The 22,492-nt window shown below is 41.3% G+C and overlaps 1 protein-coding gene across 2 annotated transcripts in view; it reads right to left on the bottom strand.

Annotated features, from left to right (window-relative positions):
• CDYL (chromodomain Y like) overlaps positions 1-22,492 on the bottom strand; it is a 199,886-nt gene that overhangs the window by 84,408 nt on the left and 92,986 nt on the right. For both annotated transcript variants that reach the window (XM_084873141.1, XM_084873140.1), the window contains exon 2: positions 10,982-11,648. In XM_084873141.1, coding sequence (XP_084729267.1) covers positions 10,982-11,648 — 667 coding nt within the window. The remainder of the gene's footprint in view (positions 1-10,981; positions 11,649-22,492) is intronic.

Below are 22,492 nucleotides of genomic sequence, written 5' to 3'. Positions count from 1 at the left end.
GGGCTGACGCAAGCCACTGTGGCTGCGAGGGCCGAGCCACTTGCATGAATTTTGTGCATTGGGCCTCTAGTAAAAAATAAAAATAAAAATAAGATAAACCTCCTAACAAACAAAAGTCCTGGATCAGACTGCTTCACAGGCAAATTTTACCAAACATTCAAAGAACTAACACCTACCTTCCTCAAACTATTCTCAAAAATTCAGGAAGAGGGAAGACTTCCAAACCCTTTCTATGAAGCCAGCATTATCCTAATTCCAAAACTGGATAAAGACACTATAAAGAAAGAAAACTACAGGCCAATATTCCTAATGAACATAGATGCTAAAATCCTCAACAAAATATTAGCAAACAAGATCTTGTAATACATTAAAAAGATCATACACCATGACCAAGTAGAATTTATTTCAGGGATGCAAGTCTGGTATAATATTCGTAAATCAATAAATGTGACAAATCACATTTAAAAAATGAAAGAGAAAAATCACATCATCATATCAATAGATGCTAAAAAGGCATTTGATAAAATCCAGCACCCATCCTATATAATAAAAGGCCAGGGACCATAAGCATAATGACCAAAACAACCGCTTGACCAATTGCCATGCAGTACACTTACCACCTCTCGGTCCCTCCCTCTTGTCCCCTTCCTACCCCTGCCTGCAGGCTAATGGAGAACCATGGCGAAGAGAGTGGGTGGCAGCGGGGTGGGACTGGGGACTGGCGAGTGGGCTGAGCAGGTGACCTCTTGGTCATTCCCCCAGCCCTCAGGCTTCGATGGATCAGTGAATGGGGGAACAGGGGTGGGTGGTGGGAGGACCAGGCTGGCTGTCAGGCCGTTGGATCCCCAGCTCATTCCCAGCTTCTCAAGGGGCTCAGACCTGTGGGAAAGTGGGCGCTGGCAACTTCACCTCCATGTGCACGCTGCTGCTCAGGGGCTCAGGCTGGCAGGAAAGCAGGTGTGGCAACTTCACCTCCATGTGTGTGCACCGGGCCAGCCGTTGATGGAACACACTGCCCACTCAGGAACACTCACGCAGGCACTGCAACTGCTGCTGAGGCTTGCAGTGCTGACAGAAGCTGTGGGGCTTGCCCACGACCTACCTGCCCCAACAGCAGAGGCAGCATTTGGCCTAGGGACTGGTGAACAGGCAGAAGATGGCCCTCATCGCAGGCTAGGCCTAGGGACTCTACCCACACGATTTTGTGCACTGGGCCTCTAGTTTATGGTAAAAAAAAACAAAAAAACAAAAACAAAAACTTCTAAGCAAGGTGGGAATAGAGGGATCATTCCTCAAAATAATAAAGGCCATATATGACAAATGCACTGCCCACATCTTACTCAATGGGCAAAACCTAAAATGTTTCCCTTCAGATCAGGAACAAGACAGAGATGTTTGCTTTCATCACTGTTATTCAAATTGTACTGGAAATCCTAGCCACAGTCATCAGACAAGAAAAAGAAATAAAAGGCATCCAAGTTAGAAAGGAGGAAGTAAAACTTTCATTATTCACAGATGACCTAATATTGTATATAGAAAACCCTAAAGACTCTACCAGAAAATTACTAGCTGTAATAAATGATTTTGGCAAAGTAGCAGGATACAAAAGTAATACCCAGAATTTGGTGGCATTTTTGTAAACCAATAACAAATGCTTCAAAAGATAAACTAAGAAAATAATCCCACTTACCATGGCAACAACAAAAAAATAAGGCACCTAAAAAAAATTTAATCAGGAGATAAAAGACCTGTACTCGGAAAACTATAGGAACTGAAGAAACAAACAGAGGAAGATGCAAACAAACTGAAGCAATATTGTGTTCATGGACTGGAAGAATTAACATATCAATAATTAAAATGGCCATACCGCCGAAACCGGTTTGGCTCAGTGGATAGAGCGTCGTCTTGCGGACTAAAAGGTCCCAGTTCGATTCCGGTCAGGGCACGTACCTTGGTTGCGGGCACATCCCCAGTGGGGATTGTGCAAGAGGCAGCTGGTTGATGTATCTCTCTCATCGACGTTTCTAACTCTCTATCCCTCTCAATTCCTCTCTGTGTAAAAATCAATAAAAAATATCAAAAAAATAAAAATAAATAAATAAATAAAATGGCCATACCAACCAACCAAACTATAGATTCTATGCAATTCCTATTAAAATACCAATGGCCTATTTCACTGATTCAGAAAACACATTCCAAAAATTTACATGGAACAAATGAAGATCCTGAATATCCATAGCAACTTTGAGAAAGAACAAAGTTGGAGGGATCAAAATATCCGGTATCGCCAAAGCCGGTTTGGCTCAGTGGTAGAGCGTCGGTCTGCGGACTGAAAGGTCCCAGATTCGATTCCGGTCAAGGGCATGTACATTGGTTGCGGGCACATCCCCGGTAGGGGGGTGTGCAAGAGGCAGCTGGTCGATGTTTCTCTCTCATCGACGTTTCTAGCTCTCCACTCTCTGCCTTCCTCCTCTCTGTGAAATATCAATAAAATATATATTTAAAAAAAAAAAATATCCGGTATCAAACTATACTACAAAGCCACCTATTCAAAACAGCCTGATACCAGCACAAAAGCAGGCATATAGATCAACAGAACAGAACAGAAAGCCCAGAAATAAATCCATGCTTTCATGGTCAATTAACATTTGACAAAGGAGGCAAGAGCATACAATAGAGTAAAAACTGTCTCTTCAACAAATGGGGTTGGGCGAATTTGACAGGCACATGCAAAATTAAAATAAAATAAAATAATAATAATAATAATAATAATAATAATAAAAACTAGACCACCAACTATCACCATACACAAGAATAAACTTAAAATGGAAAAAGAGTAAAATAAATATAAGATGTGAAACCATAAAAACCCTAGGGAAGAAAACATAGGCTGTAAAATCTCAGATATGTCTCTGAGAAATATTTTTGCTGGTATGTCTCTGAGGCATAAGAAACAACAACAAAACAAAAACAAACAAATGGGACTACATCAAACCAAAAAGCTCCTGCACGGCAAAGCAAACCATCAAACAAAACAAAAAGGTTTGGAACCCACAGCATGGGAGAACACATTTTCCAATGATCCATCTAATAAGGGATTAATCTCTAAAATATATAAAGAACTTATACAACTCAACACCAGAAAGAGAAACACTCCAATTAAAAAATGGGCAAAGGATCTGAATAGACACTTCTCCAAAGAGAACATAGAGATGGCTAATAGATATGTGAGAAAACATTCAAGGTCACTAATCATCAGAGAGATGCAAATTAAAACCACAATTAATTCTCACACCTGTTAGAATGTCTACTATTGATAAATTAACAAGTGTTGGCAAAGATGTGGAGGAAAAGGAACCCTAGTGCAATGTTAGTGGAAATGCAGACTGGTGCAGCCACTGTGGAAAATAGTATGGAGTTTCCTCAAAAAGGAAAAATATGTGTCCTGACCAGTGCTGATCAATGGTTAAGAGCATAGCCCTGCACACTGAAGGGTTATAGGTTCAATTCCCAATTGAGGGTTCATGTCCCAACCTGGTTGGAGTGTGTGAGGGAGGCAACCAGTCAATGTCAATGTCTATCTCCTCTCCTCTCTCTCTCTCTCTCTCTCTCTCTCTCTCTCTCTCTCTCTCTCTCTCTCTCTCTCTCTCTCTTTCTCTCTCTCTCTCTCGTCACTCTTTCTGAAAGTAATGGGAAAAAATATCCTCCAGTGAAGATTAACCAGAAGCAAACAAAAATCTGCCTTTTGATTCAGCAATCCCACTTCTGGAATTATATTCTAAAAATCCAGAAAAACCAATCAGAAAGTATATATGCACCCTTATAGCAGATTTATTTATAATAGCCAAGATATTGAAACAGCCCAAGTGCCCACCAGCAGATGATGAATAAAAAAGCAGTGGTACATTTACACAATAGAATACTATCCTGCTATAAGAAGGAATCCTTTGCAGCAGTAGGCATGGACCTGGAGATGATTATGCTATGTGAAATTAGCCAGTCAGAGAAGGACAAATACTGTATGACCTCACTAATATGCGGAATCTAATAACAAAATAAACTGACAAACAAAATAGAACCAGAAGCATGGATATGTGGAACAGACTGACAAATGACAGAGGGGAAGGTGGTGAGGGGATTGGAGAGAGGAAGGTGAAGGGATTAATAACTAAAGAACATATAAGAAATGCATATCCCATGGACACAGATAATACTGTGGTGACGGTCATGGGAAAGGGGGGTTGGGTAGAGGTGGGCAAAAAGAGGATAATAGGGGATATCTGCAATAGTGTCAACAATAAAAAGTTTAAATTAAAAAGGAAAGAAAATGTAGTATATATTCATACCATGAAATACATATGCAGCCTTACAAGGAAATCCTGTCAACACGATGAACCTCAAAACATTATGCTAAGAGAAATAAGCCAGTCAAAAAGGAAAAAACTATTTAATTCTACTCATATAAGATATCTAAAATTCTGAAATCACAGAAACAAAGAATAGTGGTTGCCAAGGGCTTGAAAAGGGAGGGGAGGTGTTTTAATAGACAGTGTTTCAGCTTTGTAAAATGAAAAAGTTCTAGAAATCTGTTATATACAAAGTAAATGTACTTTAACATTCTGAACTACACACTCAAATGTTTAAGATGGTAAACTTAATGTATCTGTTTGTTACTACAATTAAAAATGAAAACAAATAAAAAACAAAGACATGGTGAATCATAATACATGTGGCTGGGAGTGACGTGTTCTGATAAAGACTGAAGCACCAGATTTATTAATTAGGAGGTGATCAGGGGCCAACGTACTGAATACTGGAGAATGATCTATGACAGTAGCCAGACAGAAGAGTGAGTAGGAAAAGAGAAAGCAACTGTGAACGACATTCTCCAGAAGCCTGGCTTATAAGAAAAGTGAGAATTATGGTGAAAACAAGTTTTTAAAAAAGGAGAACCCTGAGAAAAAGGACTATTGAATTCGATTCCCTTCACTTCTTTCAGCTTAGAGTTATCAGTAAAATGGGTATTCCCTAAGAGTATCAGGTATGATGACTAGCAACAGATTGATGCAATGAGTCTAGCATAATGCAGAGACAGAGATGGGGTTGTTATGGGGTGACTCAGTAGCCCAAATCTTTGAGGAATGATAAAATAAGACCATGAGGCTGGTCAATCAGACAACAACAAGCAGGGAGAAAAATCAGAAAATAAGACTCAACAAGGAAGGGCCTTCATATGGAAGTGGCTGGCTTTCACTTCCCCTACCCTCATCTGGAGATGAGTATTCTACTCCAGAGGCTGTTGAGGGAAAGAGGTGGTCTGGGGTACAGGTTTCTAATTTCAGTGAAGGTAAGAAGGTGAATGGAAAGTCCTCTTTCAGGAGGTTGAGAATCTCAGAGAATTTGATGAACACACAGCTATAAACGCTACAGGTGCCCTACTATTTTGGAGGGCAGATGAGGAGGAGGAAGAAGCCAGCCCAATTGGGAAAAATTACAGAAAAAGACTTCAGAGACTGTAGCTTGAGGGTAACAAAAGCAAATGCACAGAATCACATACTGAGGTCATTTCTGTCTCCAAATGTCCAAGTGCTCATTAGAAAGGCTCTACTGCTCTGAATGATTCTGAGCTTTACAGTGAACAAATCTGGGTAAGGGGCCTAGTTATTATCAACTAGAGGCCCAGTGACCGAAATCTGTGCATGGAGTGGGAGTCCCCTCAACACGGCATGCACCCTCTCGCAATCTGAGACCCCTAGAGGATGTCCGACTACAGTTTAGGCTCTCACAATCTGGTCCCGCTGGCTCCTAACTGCTTGCCTGCCTGCCTGATTGTCCCTAACTGCCTCTGCCTTGGCCCCCGCACCCAGGACCCAGGCTTCCCTCCTCTGGCCAGCCTCATGCAACCAGGACCTGGGCTTCCCTCCCTTTGGCTGGCTGCAAGCGCCTGGAACAAGGGCTTCTTCCCTCCTTCTCTATGGCCACAAACACCTGGGACCCAAGCTTCCTTCCCTCTAGCTGGCTGCAGGCACCCGGGACCCTGGGTAGCGCCGCCTGGGACCTAGCTTTGTCAGGAAGGACGTCCAGTCTATCTGGTCTAATTAGCATATTTTCCTTTTATTAATATAGATAAAGCTGCCTGCTGGATATTGCCATACAGCAAAATTATTCACTGATATATTAAAAGGGTTTTCTGCACCCTTAATTCGACAGATGTTTTCTTCAATTTTTCCAGCTGGAAGAATCATATGTCATTCCATATTTGCATGCAAGCTCAAAACTTGCCCTAGCTCTTGTTTTCTTGGCAAGTTCTCCCAATTACCCCCAAAATCTTTTCTCTTCACACAGTTTTTAGAAAATAGCAATAATGAAAGTAGAATAACAGAAATTCTTCCAGCAACTCCTTCATTCCCACACAAATGTTAATACCAATTACATATAAACAATTGGACTAGGCAATATAGAAGATTCTAAAGGAGAAGATTGAAATGTTTGCCACAGTGCTTTCCCATTTTACCATGTGAAGTATTGTGTTTCTCCATCTGTTCTAGATACTTCTCTGCATCTTTTCCACCAGGATTTACTCTCTAGCTCTCCTCCTTCCAGTTCAAGTGTCCAAGCCACCTTAGAGAATTTGACTCCTTAGTGTCTTCTTTCAAGAGGTTCCTGATAATCTGAGTTTTTAAATAACCTTTCTTCATTTGTGATTTAAAATGCGACTGGCTTGGAAGAACAGCCAACTTAGACTCAAAAACAGGAAGTGAAAAGACAAATATGAGTTCAGTCTCATACTGAGCAACATCTGGGGCACGAGTGTGGTATGAGATGATTATATACTGTTTGAGAGGACTACCCCAAAGCTAAAACATGACATTAAATGGGAATTATTACTATACTAGAGGTCCCTCAGCATGGCCTCCAGGGATCGGGCTGAAATTGGTGCCTGCCACTCTTGCTCATCCCGGCCCTGCTGCACCCGCCGCTGCCACTGCCACTGCTCGGTAGGCTCACTACTGCTACGTTGTGGTCTCTGGGCTGTGTCGGCCAGGCTGAGCCCTGCATCTGGCACCTGTCCATCAGCTGAGTGGAGCTCCAGGTGGGAGCGCACCAGGGGGCAGCTCCTGCATTGAGTGTCTTCTCCCTGGTGGTCAATGTGCGTCATTGTGACAGATCAACTGGTAGCTCGGTTGCTTTAGGCTTTTATTTATATAGATAGTATCGGGTCTAGTAATAATTAATGTCGTTTTTAAACATTCATTTAAAATCTTGCTTGGCGTTGACTTGTATTGACATAACCTTCAAACACGTGGTATCTACAGAACGTGTGAAGTGCAATTAACAAGTTTTGCTTGAAAAAGTTGTGTTTGGTTTGGTTTTTGTTGCAAAACCAGGGCTAAGAAGATGGCGGATGAAGAGCATATTCGGCACTGCATGCTTTACGAGTTCCAATTAGGAAGAAAAGCAAGTGAGGCTGCAAAAAACATCTGTAGTGCTCTTGGTCAAGATGCAGTTAGCGCAAGAAAATGCCAGCGTTGGTTTGAGAAATTTCGCGAGGGAAATTTTTCATTAGATGACAAGAGTGGTCCAGGCCGTGTGTCCAATTTTGATCAAGAAGCTCTTCAAGCTCTTTTGGTGCAAAATCCTCAAATTACCCAACAAGAGCTTGCGACAACTTTAAATTGTTCACAAAAAACAATTTCCAATCAATTGCGTGCACTTGGCAAAGTCCAAAAGTTTGGAAAATGGGTTCCTCATGAGTTGACCGACAACAACCGTAATCAAAGAGTCACAATTTGCAGTTCGCTCCTCTCTCGTCAAAACCGTTTGCCGTTTTTAGAGCAAATTGTTACCGGAGATGAAGAATGGGTGCTGTATGTTAATTTGAAAAGGCGGCCTCAATGGTTGGACAAAAATGAGGCTCCGCAGCCCACGCCAAAACCTGACTTGCATGCGAAAAAAGTGATGTGTGTTTGGTGGAATTTTAAAGGAATTCTTCATTATGAACTTTTACCATCTAACCAAACCATTACAAGTGCAGTGTATAGTGCCCAATTGGAAAGGTTAGCCCAAGCTTTAAGAGAAAAAGAACCCGCGCTGATTAATCGGAAGGGCGTAATTCTTCACCACGATAAGGCACGACCGCATACTGCAAGAATCACTGCTGAAAAACTGCGCCAGTTGGAATGGGAAGTTCTCCCTCAACCTGCATATTCTCCTGATATTGCCCCTTCCGATTACCATTTGTTTCGTTCTTTGCAAAACTTTCTTCTTGGAAAAAAATTTAATAATGAAGAATGCCTCAAAAATGCATTGACCGAATTTTTTGCATCAAAATCACAAGAATTTTACAACAGAGGGATTAAAATGCTTCCTGAGCGTTGGGCACAAGTAGTAGAAAACAACGGCAACTATATTGTTGATTAAATTTTGTTATATTGTTTAAATAAATTCGATTTAAAAAAAGGAATTAGAAAACGACATTAATTATTACTAGACCTAATATTTTATGCTTTCACATCCCTGTGGTTCTAACCATAGCCATCCTTATGGACATTTATTTATTTATTTATTTTAAATGGGAAGAGTGATAAACACAGAAGTCAGCAGTTCCTTATTTAAATAGAGGCCAGCATACTTATTATACACAAAACTGAAGGTTTTTGCTAAGGGCAGTTAACCCTGGGTAAGTGTGGTAAAAGAAGAATGTGAAAAAATTAGGGGTCAAAAGTTTGGAAAGCTCTAATCGGTTTGGCTCAGTAAACAGAGTGTGGGCCTGAAGACTGAAAGGTCCCAGGATCGATTCCGGTCAAGGGCATGTACCTTGGTTGCGGGCACATACCCAGTAAGGAGTGTACAGGAGGCAGCTGATGGATGTTTCTCTTTCATCGATGTTTCTAACTCTCTATCCCTCTTTTTTTCCTCTGTAAAAAAAAAAACCAAAAAAAAAAAACCACACACACACAAAAAGACAATAAAAATATATATATAAAAGTTCAGAAAATCATGACACCCGCCACCAAAGGTAGGTACATACAACTTTTGTAGATAATCAAGGGGGAACTGTGGCTTCCTAGAACAGAGGTTAGGAAACCTTTTCTGTAAAGAGTCAGATAAATTTTTCAGTTCTGAAGCTATAAGGTCTCTTTCATAATGATTCAACTCTATCCCTGTGGCTGGAAAGCAGCCACAGACCATAAGTGAACAAATGACTATGGCTGTGTTCCAATAGAACTTTATTTATAAACACAAATTTGAATTTCTTATATTTTCACCTGTCATGAAATATAGTTCCTTTTATTTTTTTCAAACATTATAAAACATAAAAAACATTCTTAGCTTGTAAATTCTACAAAAACAAATAGTGCACTGGGTTTGGCCACAGGTTGTAGTTTGTCAACCCCTGTCCCAGAAGGTCACAGTAGGGGCCCAGCCCTTGTTTGTAGTTACAGAAGCCCAGCACAGGGCCTGATCCTAAATAATCAATCAAGAGGTAGATGTTCCTTTGTCTTGTGGAGGCTTCCTTGCAATGTTGAGAAAAACTAGGTAGTAAAAATTGAGAAATGCTCTGATTCCGTATCTGCTTTTAATTCTGTCTGAACATCACACTCTCTCTAAACTTGACTTCCCTATCTGTAGAATAAAGCATACTATTGGCTGCTTTATAAAGTATCTTCTACCTCTGAACTCCTATGATCCTTTATTTACAACAAAGTAAGAGAAAACTATACTCACGAACAGATCAATAATACAAAGTCAACTCTAAATGAGCTCACACAGTTCCTTTACTCACGTAAAGGCGAAACTTTTGGAATGGGGAAGAGGTGCTGCATTTGGGGAAAGTGTGTATCTGAAAATCACTAGCAAGATGGCAACTTACTGTCCAAAGGGAAACCCCATATTTCAACATATCCCTTCACTGTTACACAGGGGCCTAAGCCAAAATTTGTCGGAGCCACCACTGTAAAATGGTTAGAGTAGTATAATATATTAGATGAACTTTCTTTAGAGAAAAACAGCTCCCCTAAGCAAAATGGGATCATTTTATTTTGTTGTACATTATCTACTTAGCATTACTTGAGGGAGACACACAGGTAAGGAAAAGGCAATGGCAGGAGTACGGACTTGGAGAGAGAGTGAGTGAGAACGGTAGGTGAGAGCCCAGCAGAGCACATCTGCTAACTAAGGCAATGGTGTTAACATCAGACTGGCAACTGGGATCCTCCTTCCTGTTGAAGAATGCATGGGAAACTCTCAAAAGGCAGGATACAGGCGAGCAATTAGAAATTTATGGCAGGTAAGAAATCATCAAGACCTAAAGTGAGGGAGGACGAGTGGAGCTTACTATCAGAGAAACATTTAATAGAATCTGTACAAACTGGTAGCTAGCTAGGCATGGGAAAGTGGAGGGAAGAAAGCTGTGTGCTATCTTAGGAGATGGGGAAGTTATGGTATAACCAACTAGGCTGCAGAATTCAGGAGCAGGAGTACTAGGTAAACCCTCATTGAAAGGCATTTCTGATTATTTAAATGGATTAACAAAATAAGGATCATGATTTCTAATCAACACTGGTTATACTTAAGATTCTTAACATGAGACTCAGTGTCTAAGATGTATAAATGTTGGTGGCTTCAGAATAAAACTTCCTGTAAAAAAAAAATACCAACGTTAACCTATTTAGAGTGAGATGATGTTTAATGCGAGTCAATGCGATGGAAATTTGTGGGTGCCAAATTAAATAGACTCACTAGTTCTGGTTATGAAAGAAGTGCCAAAGGCTCCAAGAAAGGAGAAGCTGGCAATCTCTCTCAACGGTTAATCAGACATCTGTTACAAACTCTGCAGAGTCCTTGCCATCTAGAGTAGGACAGACACAGAAGAAAGGGGTACTCAACACCCCTTTGAAAAATCATCACACATGCTGAGTTAATAGTCCATGGCATTGACAGGGACGACAACCGCCGAGCTGCTCACCTAGACACTTACCTTTTCCATTAACTGCCAATCCCGTGGCCATGGCTGCTGTCACGGAGCCGGACACCTGAGGCACCAGTGGGTGTATTCGGGGCCTGCTCCCCATTCTAGCTCGCTCTGCACCAGGACCCAATAAAGCTCCGACTGGCTTTTCAGCTGCCACTTCCGGTGTCACCGTATCCCCCTGACCCTGCTCAACGGAGTCCAGTTTCTCAGGGCTCTCACTCTGAAAGCCATCCACTGTGGTCCTGCTCTTAATGGGACTCTTAGGCACAAGTATCTTTATACCTGATTTTGCTAGGTCCATATTCTTTCGGTTCGAGAGAGATGGAGTTGTGTTTTTCCTGAATTTCTGGCTGGCAGCAAATAATTGACTGTTTTTGGACTCAGGGTCTTTGCCAATCACTAGTGACTTAGGAGAGGTCTTAGAAAAATTGCTGTTGGTGGACCTGGAAATCTGTTTCCGGGCATTGTTTGGAGAGGTCCTATTTGTTCTGGTTAATGTGCTTTCTTTCTGCTTTTCAGTGTGGCGTCTGTTAAAATCATGAATGTACTCCTCACAGTTCACAAGATGCTGTTCTGGTTCCCAAGTGTCATCTTCACTGTCGTAGCCTTTCCACCGAACCAAATATTCTGTCTTCCCTTTTTTGTTTTTCCTTTTGTCAACAATGCTTTCTACCTGTTTATAAAAGAAAAGAAAAAAGTATAAACATAACATCTAAAAAATACAAGCTTAATAACATCAAAAATAATAAAACTACATACAACAGTGAAAATGATCTTCTCTTTCCTAAATCAAATCATCTAAAACAGAAAAGTAACAGAACATATGAAATTTTTGCAATTTCCTTGAAATTAGGTCAAACAAAATATAATAATAGTCATTCATAGCCTTTTGCCTGGTCATTCTTAAATTACTAAGAACAGGTACTCAAAAGCAATAAATTGGCTGTGGTAAATGCACAAACCTATGAAAGGCTAAGAGCTTTTGAGGAGTGGAACTGGTGCACAGAGGAAACCTTATTGGGACTCCAAGTATCCTTAAGAAGCACTCAGTGAAAATTAAAAAGGTTAACAGAAAACATAATGCTTTATTGGTAATAAAACAGTCTAGACTGGTTAGGTTATTTACCTTCAAATCTGGGTTTTAACTAATTTTAAGCTATCATCTTTAAAGGGAGATGCTGTTAATCTTTAAACTGGTGATCAATATATACCATATCAAATTTATGCATTTATACCTTTCCATAAAACATTACTGTGACAAATTCTACTACTTTAGCATCCTAAATGTAAATCAGAAATCTTCTATAACTCATATGAACAAAATATACTGGACATAATGTCCTCCATGTTATTGAAGAAATATTTAAAATCTCGTTACCTCTCCAGTTAACATAAAAACCCATGGGCCTACTTCCCCAATGGCAGTATGTACTCCATACCTTGTAAGTAAAGGGCTACAGTCATACAGCTAGTTAATTAAGGGTTACAGTCATACAGCTATTTATTTAATCATGAACATCAATAACTTTCTCACAAAGTATAAGTCAGATGACATATTAGTGTATTTAGTACCAAAACAACAGAGACTAATTGAATACAACTAGACACTTTTGGAGAATGGGAGAATAACCCATCCCATCATACCCCTACTCTCAATCCTGCTCCCCACATCCCTCAAATATATTTACCTGGAATTAGAGAATTAGAGTCCTTAACTATAGAAAAGCCTAAAATTAATCACATTGTTGCTTCTGGTCAAAAAGTTTTAAAGGTAAAGAAAGGCCTTTTTTAGCAGATGGCAGATCACATGCCTAACAGAGCAGATAATACCAGATCTGCATATGTAAGTCCACACAATTCATAATGTAGCATGGAGAGCTTTGAAAATGATCCTCTCCACCCTCTCCCCTCCCACAGCCCGCTCCTTTGCTTGCGAAGAACTATGTATAAAGGCAAAAGTATTTCAACTTTAGAAAAAACATACTTCTGGAAAGTTCCATGTAAATCAGTTTCGTGGTAGAAAAAATTTAAAAGTTTTAAATAAAAGGGGTATAGAGACTGTCCCTAACCCTAACCCTAAACTGATTAAAGACAAAACTATGTTTAATACTATTTTTTTTTCTAAATCAATTTCCATCCCAGAAACATAAGTACAGTAATCCAGAGGACCTCATTTCCCTTTCTTCCATTTCCTTAAAGCTAAAGAGGAGGGGGCTGATGAAGCAGGGTAAGTGTCTTTGGAATGTACCCCTGGAACCTTCTTTTCCCACCCAAACCCCCCCACCCACACATCAGTTCTGCCTCTTTGGGGAAACCTAAAAGAGGTACAACAGGGACCAATTTAGCAGCTGCAGTGAGTGCATGTGCTGTGTTTTCTATATGCTCAGTGGCCAGCTTGGTTTAGACACTGAAAAAGGCAGTATCAGGGGAAATATTAGATCAGGAATTGGTTAACATTATGTAAAGGACCGCATGGACCATGTGGTCTGACAGCTACTCAACTCTGCCACTGTAGCACCAAAGCAGCTACAAACAACATGTGATTGAGGTGGTATTAAACAAATATACACACATCCAAAAAAAACTACTTATGGACACTAAAATTAGGGTCTTGCAATTTTCACGTGTCATAAAATATTATACTTTTGATTTTTTTTTTCAACTATTAACAACCACGACAGGCCTCTAATATCAACTTCAGACTAAACTGGGGACATGACCATCCCTCCCCCGCTTCAATACAAGGACATATGTCCTCTTTGAAAGCTTACAGAGAAAGTCCTGTTGATTCCTATTCTGAGCTGCTAAAATAAATTAATCTCTCACGAAAAGGTATCACCTGAATTCCACAAAACGTTTTACTGCCTTATTAAGCCTAAATTTATTTCCAACAATTATAGTTATGAGGGAGGAAAACCAGGAGACACATAAATAAATCTTTCTTCAGGTGTCCAGTCCCTTCCCCTTGAATTCTCCCTGTTCCTGACAACATAACTTTCTGAGAAACAGCATCAACAAACTATCTTTCTCAAAGTATATAATTCTGGGTTCTACTTCTAGTTACACAATTTCAATGCAAAGAACTTTATCCCAAACCAACTTTTCATAGAAGTAAAGAACTGCAGATAATTCCTACTAAGATTTTTAAAAACCAAAACAAAATGAAGGCATAAAAATCTCATCTACATTACCTAAGTAGTATTTTGCAATGTTACCCACAATCATATGTGGAATAAAATTCTGGCAAATACAAATCAAACTTCATTGAGTACCAGTGGCATAGTAAACTGACCAAAGTTTTCTGTTAAAATTTCCTTCTAAAACTCAATCTAAAACAACAAAATGTGAAACAAGTAAAACCAAGCCTTTCTTAGTATTATAAAGTTCTCTGATGATTTATAGAGCAGTAAAATTAATCACAAAGGGTCATTCCAAACACCGAACCAATTTTACCTACCTCAGAGCACAGTGCAGTATCTCTAGGCCCAGGAATGTGCTATAGGGTTGCAGAAGACAGAAACAAAAGGATAGGCAAAAAACCCAAGGAGAAACCTAAACTGATTAAAGAGCTCAGTAAAAGAATAAAAGAGTAATTGTCATTATTGCAATTAAAATACCAAAAGATCTGAGAAACAATATCAGGGCAAAGCATGTAAATATACTGGCTTACAAGAAAAATACCAAGTTACAAAATATACGCAGCAGGAAAAGTTTGTCACATTGTATCATCACCAATAACTGTGTCAGCATCCATACTGGTTGTTAATGCTTGGCTGCCTCCCAGAGCAGTGGAAATAGGCTGTTAGAATAACTTAGAAAATACAAGCAATGATGAAAGCTTTTCTTGGGTTTGGGTCTTACACCAATGACTGGGTAATCCTACCTAAAAAAAGAGTAATATGCAAATTAACCATCACTGCGCTACACCCACAAGCCCACCTGCCAATCAGAGCAAGTATGCAAATAAACCCAACCAAGATGGCTACAGCCAGAGAGCAGGAGAGGCTTGGGTTTCCCAGACAATGGAGGAAGCCAAGCTTTCCACCAGCCCTTTCTGGCCTAAGCCTCTATTCAAGGTTACAAAGTTTCAGTTATAGAAGATAAACAGAGCTTGAAAAAGCGGGAGGCTAGGGTTGCTCCTGGCAATGGAGGAAGCAAAGCTTTCCGCACATCCTGGCTGGCCCAGGCCTCCACTCAAGGCTACAGAGTTTCAATTATAGAAGATACATAAATCCTAATAGAAATGGCTGCCTCCAAGGAGCATGCAAAAGGCATGGCTCCACTCCAGGCTACAAAGTTTCAATTGTAGAAGGTAAATAAATTCCAGATACAAGGGCCTTCATTTGGGTTGCCAGAGGGCGTGGCGGGCCTGCAAACCACCACAGGCCCCTAGCTCAGGCCACCCTACGGTGGCCCCAAGGCAACCCTCACCCTCATCAGGGACACCCTTCAGGAAAAACCAGCTGGCCCCCACCTGTACACCAGGCCTCAATCCTATCTAATAAGAGTAATATGCAGATTTACCATCACTCCAACACAGAAGATGGCTGCCCCATGTGGCCAAAGATCCTGCCCCTATGTGGACACAGGATGGCCACCAAAAGATGGCCAGAAGGGGAGGGCAGTTGGGAGGCACTAGGCATGCAAGGGAGGGCATTTGGAGGTGATCAACCCTGCAGGGGAGGGCAGTTATGGGTGACCAGGCTGGCAGAGGAGGGAAGTTGGGGGCAAACAGACGAGCAGGGGAGCAGTTAGACATCAATCAGGGTGGCATGGGAATGGTTAGGGGGTAATCAGGATGGCAGGCAGAAGCAGATAGGAACAATCAGGAAGGCAGGAAGGTGAGCAGTTAGGAGCCAGCAGTCCTGGATTGTGAGAGGGGTCCCAGATTGGAGAGGGTGTGGGCTGGACTGAGGGACACCCCCCAACTCCCGTGCACGAATTTCATGCACCAGGTCTCTAGTTTGGAATAAAAGAGCATCATTATGAAAAAATAAATTCTATCTAATAAAGAGGGAATATGCTAATTGACCCTCACACTGTCGCAAAAATATGGCAGTACCCACAGCCAATAAGGAGGGAATATGCTAATTGACTGTACCACCCTCAAAGAGGCTGCACCCACAGCCACAAGGTGGCAATGCTCAGTCCCCTCAACCCCACTGGGGTGCCTGCCTCTGGAGTCCCCCAGTCCCTTCAGCTCCCCTGCTCCCCAGGGCCAGCCTAAGGAGCAGGCAAGCCTAGCCACCTAGGGCCGCTCAAGGCTCAGGTAACCAGGGCTGACCGAGATTTGTGCTGTCGACAGTGGCAGCAGCAGAGGTGTGATGGAGTGTCACCATTCCCTGATTGCTGGGTTGCCTCCTGCCCCTGAAGGCTCCCGGACTGTGAGAGGGAGGAGGCTGGGGTGAGGGACCTCCCACTCCAGAGCATGAATTTTCATGCACTGGGCCTCTAGTAAATAAATAAAACCCTTATATAAAAGAATTCTGGTGGACCTTGGAAAAGCAACAACTTTTTAGATGAAGAAGATCCATTTTTCACCAGCAATCTGAAACTTGCCTTAACTAGTAAGAAAACAGGCAGATGGTTCTATTGCAACATATAGAGGAATAATATAAACATAACTATTTGACACTCACAGCTATGATTTATTACAGTGGATACCTAATAAATTTATTAAGTAAAGGGATAGCTTACATGGGATCAAGCCTGGGGGAAACCAACTGCAGGCTTACATGGTCTCTCCCCAGTGGAGACACACTGAATGTGCTTTGAGTTGGGTCTTACACCAATGGCTATGCCCTGTTGCAACACATGCGAAGTGTTATCTACCAGAGAAGCTCATTAGAGATTCAAATCCAGGATTTTTACTGGGTGTTGGTAACATAGATACTCTCTGACTAACATGCATCAAAATTTCACATTCTTGGAAGGAAGCAGATGATGTTCAGCACAAACATTACCAATGTAGTCAACTTAAACACAAGGTAGAGTTTCATATTTGGGATGGCATTATAAGGAGCTCTGCAGACACCCTTCCAATAAGCTGGTGGGGGGAAAAAATCCTAAAACTAAACTCTATGGCCATAGTGTGAATGAAGAGATTTACTAAAGAAAACCTGGTAACACTTGATAAGAATAAGGAAAGTTTGTGACTTTTGAGCCCTGACCCACTTCCTTCTTTCCCCACCCAGTTCAGAGTGACAACAGCTACCATATCTCACCAGGATTCAGGCTACCAGCATTCCCTCTCTCCTACTCAAAGTAGAAGAGGCAAATAAATCCTGATGAGATCAAGATCAGGGGCTCCTTTCCTCAAACTGGCCTTACTCATATGGAGGCTCTACCATAGGGGAGACAGGACAAAAACACGGGTTTTGACGGTTCTTGCCCAATTCACTCACTGGGGAGAAATTCAATGCTGGGAGAGGCAAGCTGAAACCAGAGGCTACCACTTACTTGGCATCAGACTAGTGGTTCAGAGATTTTGCCTGGGGGAGAGGTATCTATAAGAAAAGAAATGTGCAGAAACCGGTTAGGCCCAGCGGTAGAGCGTCGGTCTGCGTAATGAAAGGTCCCAGGTTCAATTCCGGTCAAGGGCATGTACATTGGTTGTGGGCACATCCTTGGTGGGGGATGTGTAAGAGGCGGCTGGTGGATGTTTCTCTCTCATCGACATTTCTGGCTCTCTATCTCTCTCCCTTCCTCTCTGTAAAAAAAAATCAGTAAAATATATGGGGGGGGGGGGGGGAGGAAAATAAATAAAAGAAAAGAAATGTGACTTTATTTGAGACAGAGTTTCAGAAAGTTTAAACCTATGGATGTTTTTAAAAATGATAACTAAAAGCAATAAATTAAACTATAGCTCACCTAGTTCACCAGGGAGAGCCAGGGAAAGGGACAGCCAAGAAGTGCTTTCTTGGAATAATAACCAATCTCAAAGACTGCATTAAAAAACTACCCTTGACTAAATTTAATTGGATCAGGCTTCTGAACAATTTATGCACCAGGCATTGTCAAAATCAATATAATAATTAGTAGAGTCAAAGAGCTAGGTGTACTAACAAATAAAACCAGCAGCTTAGAAAGATAGGGAAAGAGGCAAAGAAGACCCTAATTAAACCATTGTCATCCCACTCACCCAAAGCTGGGACCTCTAGGAGTCACATCAAAGCCTCACAAAGAGGAAAAAGACCACTATATTAGTCTTGCCAAGACATAAATCAAATCACCAAGCAAGTAACAAAAATAAATCCAGTATCCAGAGTTGTTACATATAATCTAAAATGTTCAGTATTAAAAAAATTACAAGATATGAAAAAAAACAACCAAGAACAAATGACCCTTACATTGGGAATAAAAAACAGGCAACAGAAACTGCTTGTGAGAGGGAGAGCTACGAAGTATACAAAGACTGACAGTAAACAAACAAATATTATAACAAGATTATATGCCAATAATTTAGGTAACTTATATGAATGAACAAATTCTTTTTTTAAAAAAAATATATTTTTATTGATTTTTTACAGAGAGAAAGGTAGAGTGATAGAAAGTTAGAAACATCGATGAAAGAGAGACATCGATCAGCTGCCTCCTGTACAACCCCTACTGGGGATGTGCCTGCAAACAAGGTACATGCCCTTAACCGGAATCGAACCTGGGACCTTTCAGTCCACAGGCCGACGCTCTATCCACTGAACCAAACCGGTTTCGGCTGAATGAACAAATTCTTTAAAAAAAAACAAAAACAAAACAAAACAAAAAAAAACGACACACTGCCCTAGCTGATTTGGCTCAGTATAATCTCAGTAGATGCATAAAGAGCAGTAAAACACTCAACAGACTAGAAATAGAGGGAACTTCCTCCACCTGATAAAGGGTATCTTGAAAATACACATAGTTAATATACTAAATGGTGAAAGACTGAATCCCTTCACCTGCCTCAAATAAAAAAAACAAGAGCTCTCTCCACTTCTATGCAAAAATTGTATTAAAGTTCTATCTTAAGTAATCAAGCAAAAGAAGAAATAAAAAGATACCCATATTGAAATGGGATAAGTAAAATTATCTCAATTTGCAGATGACATGATTGATACAGAATAATGTAAAGGAGACCAATAAAAACTATAAGAATTAACAAGCAGAGTAGTATAACAGGCCACATAAATCAATATACAAAAATAAATACATGCAGTAGTATACTCCATCAACTGTATATAGTAGCAGTGATCCTAGCTAAAGTGAAAAGACACTGCATAATCCTGGATCAGGCAATGCAACAGTGTTAATCTATTCTGTACTAATAAAAGGGCAATATGCTAATTAGACTGGATCAACAGACATCTCCTGGTCGTCTGGTCCTCCTTCCAGACAAAGCCACGGTGGTAGGGGCCAAGACAGAGGCAGTTAGGGGCGATCAGGCTGGCAGGGGAGGGTGGTTAGGGGCAATCAGGCCAGCAGTTAGTTTTGATCAGACAGGCAGGAGAAGGATTAGGGGTGATCAGGCAGGCAGGCAAAGGGGTTAGGGGTGTTCAGGTAGGCAGGCGAACTATTAGGAGCCAGGGGTCCCGAATAGCGAAAGAGATGTTCAACTGCCGGTTTGGGCCTGATCCCTCCTAAATTGGCACTTGGACATCCCCAGAGGGTTTCCAGATTGGAGAGGTTGCAGACCGGGATAAGGGAACCCCCTCCCCATGCACAAATTTTGTGCACTAGGCCTCTAGTCCTGTATAATAAAAGGGCAATATGCAAATTGACCCTAATGGCAGAATGACCTCTTGCTATGATGTGCACTGACCACCAGGTGGCAGATGCTCGGTGCAGGAGCTGCCCCCTGGTAGTCAGTGCACTCCCACAGAGGAAGCTCCGCTCAGCCACAAGCTAGACTGATGGCTGCAAGCACAGTGGAGGTGGTGGGAGTCTCTCCAGCCTTCTCCATAGTGCTAAGGATGTCCAACTGTGGCTTAGGCTTGCTCCCTCTGGGAGACGGGCCTAAACCACAGTTGGACATCCCACAAGGGCTCCTGAGCTGTCAGAGGGATGTCTGACTGCCAACTTAGGCCCGATCTCCCAGGGATTGGCCTAAGTCAGCAGGTGGACATCCCCCAAGGGATACCGAACTGGGAGAGGGCACAGGCTCCAATCTCCCCTCAGGAGCAGGGGGAGGTGAAGAAGCCCTGAAGGGTGAAAGGGGCTGGCAGATGCCGCTTACACCCACTGATGGTTCTGAGTAATTGGGGCTGGTGCCGGGTGCTGGCAGTGATGCAAGCGGCAGGCAGCTCCAACACTGGCAGCGGGTGCGAGTGACAGGCAGGACCACGGTGATGGGGAGCAAAGAATTTTCAGTAATTACCAGATTATGAAAGCGACCAGTGCCTCACCTTGGTCTGGTGCTCCTGCTCACCTGCTCCACCATCCTGCTGTAGCAGCCGCCCGCTATGTTCCACGCATGCCCCCTGGTGGTCAGTGCATGTCATAGAGACTGGTTGCTTGGTTGTTCTGCCATTCGGTCTATTTGCATATTAGCCATTTATTAAATAAGATATGCATAGCCCATGGACAGAGACAATAGTGTGGTGAAGCCTGGGAGGGGCAGTTGAGCGGTGGAGGGGGCCAATGGGGTACAAAAACAAAAAGGACATCTGTGATACTTTTAACAAAGGTAATTTTTTTTTTTTTTTTTTTTTTTTTAAAGAAAAGGGAAAATACTGCAAAACAAATGCAGCCAGCCGAAACCGGTTTGGCTCAGTGGTAGAACGTCGGTCTGCGGACTGAAGGGTCCCGGGTTCGATTCCAGTCAAGGGCATGTACCTTGGTTGCGGGCACATCCCTGGTAGGGGGTGTGCAAGAGGCAGCTGGTCGATGTTACTCTCTCATCGACGTTTCTAGCTCTTTATCTCTCTCCCTTCCTCTCTGTAAAAAATCAATAAATATATTAAAAAACAAAACAAAACAAAACAAATGCAGCCAGAGTCTCTTCCAAGACATACAAAAATGTAAGGAATCTCTTTAGAATTCTCTCTCAACAATATTTACCCCTTGTTTCTACATTGCCTTGGGTTTTGGGAAATTTTTCTTTCAGTATACCATTCCATCAGCTACTCTGTTCAATCTGCCCAGAGACTGGGACCATATCCATTCAATCTGCCTCATACAACATTTAATTAAAGCTACTATCAACAGGACTCTGAGCATCAGGCTAAGCCATACTACAATCTTGCCTTAAACTATGCCTCCCATTGTCTTGGACCCAAATGGCTGAACATATTCCATAAAATATCAGGGTCTATCTCAGAAAGCCAAGTGGCTTTCACGTATAAGTATCTGAACTGACTTTTCCTGTTGCTCTGCAGCTCGTACAAAAGGATGCATTAGTAATTCCATGAACTCTGTCTTGACCCACAAGAAGGAAATCCAGAGGAATGGTATCATCTGTAAAACCCTGAGCTGGAGCTGACTTGAATATCTCCTGAGGTGTTTTCATTGCTCATTTCAGAGAAAGTCAGGGACAAATTTCCTACCACCTTTACTATGCCTCTCACTGTTGGGCCTGCAGGATGTATATACACAGTAAGGCAATTATCACTCTAGGAACTTGCCCAAGGAAATTGAGATTTGTCTCATTTTGGAGTTTTCTCCAGTCTTATGAGGGCTATATAACCTACTGATTCTTCTTCTTTAAACACTTAAAAGACATGTTAATATCTGACTTTCATACAAATATAGCCCCAATGATGCCCCTGTTGGTCCAATAAAGTATTGTTTACAATTACTGGGATTCCCTTAAGGGGTCCTCTATCATGGAATGGTAGCATCCTAGGGTTACTGCTAGGGGGGAAAAGATACCCAGGATTGATAAGGATGAAATCCAGAATTTTCAAAATAGGTGTATACAAAATCTCTCACTTGTATACAAAATAGGTGTCTACAAAAATTAAAACTTTTGTCTTAATCATATCCCAGGAAGCAGCAGAGAGGAAATGAACCAGAACGCTTATCACAACTTTTATATAGAGAAATTAATTCAAGATGTATTAAGAACCTAATTATAAAGGTTAAAACAATGAAGCTCTTAGAGCAAAATATAGAACATTAATTACCTTTGTGATTCAGGGGTAGGAAAAGATTCTTTAGGTCAGCGGTTGCCAACCAGTGGTCCCGGACCACTGGTGGTCTGTGAGATCCGAAAGGTTGGCAACCACTGCTTTAGATCACAAAAAACAAAACTAAACAAAACAAAAAACAATGAAAAAAAGAAAACTGATCAACCAGACTTCATCAAAAACCAATGTTGAACAAATGTGTAAACAAGCCATAGATTAGATATATCCATTAAAAATACCTCTAAAGAATGGTCCCTAAGACTAATAAGTATAATAATTCTTAGCATTCAATAATGAAAAGACCAAATATAATTTTAAAGTGAGTAAAAGATTTGAGCACACATACCCAAAAGTATATGAATGACAAGTAAACAAATTAAAGAGTGATGAACATTATGAGTCAGATGCAAATTAA

The sequence above is a fragment of the Pipistrellus hanaki genome, assembly GCF_964339955.1.
Source record: "Pipistrellus hanaki genome assembly, chromosome: 2".
In the NCBI taxonomy this organism is placed as follows: Eukaryota; Metazoa; Chordata; class Mammalia; order Chiroptera; family Vespertilionidae; genus Pipistrellus; species Pipistrellus hanaki.
This window is presented reverse-complemented; position numbering and strand designations above follow the sequence as displayed.